Source organism: Panthera onca, chromosome B4, assembly GCF_046562875.1.
Source record: "Panthera onca isolate mPanOnc1 chromosome B4, mPanOnc1 haplotype 2, whole genome shotgun sequence".
Classification (NCBI taxonomy): Eukaryota; Metazoa; Chordata; class Mammalia; order Carnivora; family Felidae; genus Panthera; species Panthera onca.
The window spans coordinates 132,293,417-132,299,416 of NC_138345.1; the positions used below are offsets into that span (position 1 = coordinate 132,293,417).

The window sequence follows — 6,000 nt, forward strand, 5'->3', positions numbered from 1 at the left end:
TGACTTTAAGCCTCTCCGAGCTGAGTTCAGCTTTTTTTTTTTTCCCTTTTGCCTGTGAATGTGGATTATAGCACCTGCCCGCCTACCTCCTAAAGACCTGAGTGTGTGGACAAGCGCTTTGCCAAGCCTCGAAGCCACTTAACAGGGGTGACGGCTGCCACTGGTGTGTGCCTGGCACTCTACCCATGTAGTTCCTTTAGTCCCTAAAACCCTAGAGACAGATGGCGTCCCTTCTACTGAAGAACTGAGGTTCTAGAAGGAAGAGACAGAGGCGAGGTCAGGCCTGTGGTCAGAGGGTACCCCGAAACCTGGCTCTGACCCTGGACAGTGTCGGGGGTGGGGCGAGATGCTTTCTTTTCTGCCTTTGTAATTCTGCAGCGGGCTCGCTCGGGAAGAGAGGCGGTGGTTCTTTTTTGTGTCTCTCCCAGCGCTGCTCAGTGTCCCGACCATCGGTTCCTAGGGGCTGCGCTTCCTTTTCTTTTTTGAAACGAGCCAGCCTTAGCGCGCAGGCAGCACAGATGGATTTGTTCTCCCACGGACACTGGGGTTACTGGAGTTTTCTCTAGCTTGTTGTTATTGCAACCATATTTTCATTGGGCCGACCTCAGCCTACCCCTTGGCTGAAAGCGTCGTGGGAAGCCGGGCAGTAACCCTTTCCTTGAGCCTGCTCGGCACTCACTCTTCCCGCTTTGAGCAGCGGCTGTGCTTTGTTGCCGAGAGGATCCCCCTGCCCGCCTGGAAGAGTCTGCCGTGAGACAGACGTCCCTTCGCTGTCCCAAGGGGCAGAGAGCCAAGCCTCCCTCCTCGGCCCCTCAGACGCTGTTCCTATTAGGCCCTGCAGTAGCCCTATTCCCACCACCCCAGGGATCCCCCCCCCCAGCTGCTGCCTGCAGCCCACTGCTCTCTCTCTCTCTGAGCTACAGGAGGCCGCGTGTATCCCGTGTCCGTGCCGTACTCCAGTGCCCAGAGCACCAGCAAGACCAGCGTGACCCTCTCCCTCGTCATGCCCTCCCAGGGCCAGCTGGTCAATGGGGCCCACAGCGCCTCCACCCTGGATGAGGCCACCCCCACCCTCACCAAGTAAGCCCTCACCTCACCCCAGGCGCCCTCGGGCCCGCCTCCCGGGAGGGCCCTCGGACCTGGACACGAACGGCCGTGGGGCCGAGTCCCGGCCGAGCCACGTTGGGTGGGGTGCGCTAGTGTCCCGTACCTCTCAAATTCCCCGGCCCCTTCCCCGGGCTTCCCCCAGATGTAGAGGCCGGAGGACGCAGCCCTGTGGGTTCCCACAGCTCACTGAAGCCGGGCCTGGGAGGGGTGGAGGTTCAGGGGCAGAGCAGATGAGGGGGGCTGGGAGGAGACGGGTTGCCGATGCAGGCAGCCCGCTGGTCGTGTTTTCCTGTGGGTCCCACAGATTAGTTTTCACTTATGGGAAGGTTCTGTTCTTTTCTCTTTTCTCATCTTTGCCCGTCTTGGAGCACGCGATGCAGGTCTGCCTCCCCGGTGGTGTCGTGCTTGGGGGACATTGTCTGGCCTGTCCCGGCTTGCTGCTTGCCAGAGCCGGTGCTCTCACTGAAGTGTCTCATTTTAGCTTTAAAGGGAGTTGTCTAGTTGAAAGCAGGGGGAGCGGTGGAGGCAGCGGGAGGCCGGGAGCCCAGGGGTGAGTGGGCTGGCCCCTCCTCACCACAGACCTGCCTCACAGGTCTGGTGTCCCTCCCTCCCCCCCCCCCCCCCCCCCCCCCCCCCCGCCTCTACTTCCGTGGAATGTCCACCCCCCCACCCCCCACCCCCGCCAGGGGACCCAGGGCTCCGGTTTCCACATTCCAGCCCGGCACAGAATAACAGGGATGCCACAGCCAGCCCACTCGGAGGATGCGGCCAATCGGAAAGGCCCTTTGGGAGGGAGTGGCCACTGCCTCCCAGGGGGCCTTCCCATCTCCCCGCCCCCACGTGCCCCTGCTCCCACCCCTGTGCGCCCAGGGGTCCTGCCGGGCTGCTGAGCGGCAGGCATCGCGAGTGTGTTGGAGCGGGGCCCCCCCCACCCCTGCAGGGTGAGCGGTGCCCACAGAGGCAGAGTGTGATAGCAGTGGTCACAGGGCAGGCGGGAGAGCCAGCCGTCCTTCCGCACCTCTGACTCCTCGGGGCCCTGCATCTGAGCACTAGTCAGGGCCCACTGTGGGCGGGCTGGTGCTGGGGGCTGGGCAGTGCTGGGAGTGTGCAGGAGGGCGGGTGGGCAGGTGATACCGGCTGTTAGGCGTTCTGTGACGGGGTGGGGGGTGGGGGGGGGGGGCGCCGCCCAGGGAGCTCTGACGACAGGGGCCCATCCCTACCCAGCCAGTGTGAGGGAGAGAAGGAGTGAGTGAGTTTTTTGGGAGAATCCTTCCTGGCTGTGATCAGTGGGATCTGGAGAAGCTGGAATGGACCCCCTCTAGCTCAGTGCGGCTCTGAGGGTGGGAACGTCCCGTGTCCTGTACGGGAGCCACTAGGGTGTGTGGCCATCAAGCCCTTGAACCGGGTGATCCATTCTATTAAGTTTTAGTTAACTTTTTTTTTTTAATGTTTATTTTTGAAAGAGAGACACAGAGAAAGAGAGAGAGAGACACAGTGTGAGTGGGGGAGGGGCAGAGAGAGAAGGAGACACAGAATCTGAAGCAGGTTCCAGGCTCCGAGATGTCAGCACAGAGCCTGACGCGGGGCTCGAGCTCAGGAACCGTGAGATAATGACCTGAGCTGAAATTGATGCTTAACCGACTGAGCCACCCAGGCGCCCCTTTAATGTTTACTTTTGAGAGAGAGAGACAGAGCACGAGTGGGGGAAGAGCAGAGCGAGGGAGAGAGGAAGACACAGAATCCAAAGCAGGTTCCAGGCTCTGAGCGGTCAGCACAGAGCCTGACTTGGGGCTTGAACTCACGAACCGTGAGATCAGGCCTGAGCCGAAGTCAGACCCGCAACCGACTGAGCCACCCAGGTGTCCCAAATTCCAGTTAACTTAAGTAGCCACCTATAGCTAGAGCTTGGAAAAGACATTTGATTTTTTTTTTTTTTTTTTTTTTGTCAGTAGCTCCTAAGAACCTCTGGCTGGTCTGGCTCTTGTGGCCTGAGGGGCCGGCTGAGGCAGGGGCCTCTCTGTCGCAGGGTAGAAGCCAGGGTCCCTGACTGAGTCTCCCCTGTCCCCACAGCCAGAGCCCGACCCTGACCCTGCAGTCCACCAACACGCACACCCAGAGCAGCAGCTCCAGCTCAGACGGGGGCCTCTTCCGCTCCCGGCCTGCCCACTCGCTCCCGCCCGGGGAGGATGGCCGGGTCGAGCCCTACGTGGACTTTGCCGAGTTTTACCGTCTCTGGAGCGTGGACCATGGCGAGCAGAGTGTGATGACGGCGCCATAGCCCTGACCGGGGAATGTGGCCCACGCAGGACCTTGCATGGGGACAAGGGGGCCCAGCTCTGGGGCGGGATGGTCCTTTTCCTACCACTTGCCTGTGCCCGTGGGGGCCGGTGTGCCCGGTCCTGAGCCTGCACCATACTCTCAGCCCACAGTGCTTGGTGCTGCAGAGAACATTCTCTGAGAGAGCACCAGTGCAGACTTGTCACCGCACAGAGGGCTGGAGGCCACTTCCTCGGGCAGACTCAGGACCACGGCTGTCTCAGAACACTGGCTCAGTGCAGGAGCCGCGCTGGCCCACAAGCCCGCCACTTGGGACGGAGCGTGGGGAGTTCTCCTGCGACCCTGCATGCCACGAGCCCGGCAGCCACGGCTTTCTCGAGGCCACCACCCTCCCCTGGAAGAGCCCGTGGCCACTGCGACTGCCCCCTCACCAGTGGGCGGTGTCCCCCCCTCCCTTTCTTCTTCAGCCTCCGGCGTGGAACCCTGGTTGGCATCTGCACCTTCAAAGCCTGCCCCCGTCCCTGGGCCTGCCCGGGTGGTTTTCGGCGGCAAATGTTCGGGGAGACCAGGGGAAGCGCCGGGAGCCTGGGGTGGCCTGCACAGGGGCAGGTCCGGTGGAAAGGAACGAGAGGGAACTGATCCAACAGGAGCCCCCCAGAGGGGGCAGGATGCGCGCAGACCGAGCGGGGACGGTGGCCGCTCTCGTCAGACCCCTCCAGCAACGGGGAGGCCCTGGGTCGGGGTGAGCTGGCTCTGCTGTCTCCCTTCCCGGGCCGAGGAAGGCCCCGGACCGGGGAGCTGCTAAAATTAGCCGGCTTTACCGCCAACGACAAGTTCTATCGGCTGTAAGGAAAAAACAGGTCACGAGTCAGGCCTGGGGGCTCGTTTGAAAGAACAGTGGGGAACACTTCCAGAAGGGAAGAGGTTTTGGATACCAGCTGCCGCGGGTGACCGAGGGCTTCAGAGACACGCACCGCTTTGACAGACACTTAGGGACAGGAGCAGGCCGGCCCAGGCCCTGAGACCGAATCACACATGCTCTCTGCTGTCGGTGGGCAGAGGCCACGGCCAGGGCTGTGGGCCGGGAGTGCCGCCCCCCGCTTGGGGAAGAGGAGGCAGGAGGCCCGCCGCCCGCCCGACTCCCACGGTGGGTGGTGGAGCCGCACTCAGACCTTTTCTCCGGGGTCTGAGGCCTCCCCGGACCCCTCTGCCCTGCCCCGGCTCCCAGGCCCCCGGCCCACGACGCCCCAGACCCAGCTCACCAGGGACTGCCGCCGCGTGCGGTCTCCAGGGTGCCCGGGCTCCGGATGATCGGAGGCCAGTGCCGAGGCCCTGCTCGTTCTGCGGTGCTCCCCGCGGCCGAGCGGGGCCCAGGGTGCTGCGCTGGGGGGGCAGGGGGCAGTTTCCGAGGGGGCCGTGCCCGAGGAGGACCGGCGCTTCTGGGCGGGGACCCTGACCACGGAGCTGTGTCTGTTGCGCAGGTGACACAAGGGCTTGCGAACAAAGAGCGTTCTTTTCTCGTCAGGCTCCTCGGAATGTCTCTGTGATGCTGTTTGGTTCTAGAAATAGAATCACTTTTTTACTGCAATAAAGGAAGGATATGCCTTTATTCCTGGTGGTTTTGCACAACGTGCGTTTACAGTGCTTCGGGGACGCCGGGCTGGCGCCATCCGTAGGGCATCTGACTCTTGATTTCGGCTCAGGTCCTGATCCCAGGGCCGTGGGATCAAGCCCTGCGTCAGGCCTCGTGGTGAGCGTGGAGCCCGCTTGAGATTCTCTCTCCCCTGCTCCCTCCCTCTCTTTCTCTAAAAATAAAAATTAAAAAAAAAAGTGCAGTTACTGAGGCCTCCCGTCGCCGCGGCCTCGGGAAGTGGAGCCTCCCCGTCCCCGTCGGCAGCCGGCGGCCCCAGCTCGCTTGCCGGGCGGTGGCAGAGCACGGATGCGAGGCCCAGCCTTCTGGTGGGACCCGGCCTGCCAGCCTCACCGCCCAAGGGGAGAGCGCTAGGTTGTCCGGCGTCCCTGTCCCCGCACATCCGGAGAGGGTGACTGTTCTCTAGGCCCTGTGGGCAGTGGTGTGGCCGACAGAGCTGCAGGTCACTAGGACACTGCCCTCCCCCTGTCAGCAGTTCGTGGACATCCAGGGAGTTGCTCTGCTTTGTTTTGGTTTTGTTTGGGTGGAGGACTTTCCATAAATACTGGCCTCTTCCTGCTTTATAGGAATTAAGAACTTCCCCCTCTAACAAGAGCGTCTGCTTAGAAACAAAAGCAAAAGGTCAGGGTTTAGATGGTGGCGTCTGAGGCTCCCGATGCCCCCGCCCCTCTGCCGGGAAGGGGCTCTGGGCCGAGAGCCTGCAGAACCGTCTTCCAGGCTCTTTCCCCCTCCTCAGCTTCTCCAGCTGTCCCTCGGGAGGCCCATAGCACTGCTGGCCCCCGAGTCCTTCTGGAGGCCGGTGTCAGCCCAGCACCCTGAGAGGGAGGTGGTGTGCGTACCTTCTCTCAGAGCGATTGAGGCACAGACAGGTGGGCCTAATCCCTGCCACAAGTGGCCCTAGCCAAGCCCTAGGCCCCTGGGTCTCTCGTAGCACCTGCTCTGTCCCAGAAGTGGGGGCAAGGCAC

The 6,000-nt window shown here is 62.4% G+C and overlaps 1 protein-coding gene across 2 annotated transcripts in view; it reads left to right on the plus strand.

Moving 5' to 3' along the window:
• Nucleotides 1-4,023, plus strand: part of TAB1 (TGF-beta activated kinase 1 (MAP3K7) binding protein 1) — a 31,876-nt gene extending 27,853 nt beyond the window's left edge. Inside the window, exons 10-11 of one of the 2 annotated variants that reach the window (XM_060656298.2) lie at nucleotides 918-1,080; nucleotides 3,178-4,023. In XM_060656298.2, coding sequence (XP_060512281.1) covers nucleotides 918-1,080; nucleotides 3,178-3,385 — 371 coding nt within the window. In that variant the 3' untranslated portion in view covers nucleotides 3,386-4,023. The remainder of the gene's footprint in view (nucleotides 1-917; nucleotides 1,081-3,177) is intronic. The other variant, XM_060656300.2, reaches the window with a different exon arrangement.
• Nucleotides 4,024-6,000: the final 1,977 nt, after the last annotated feature.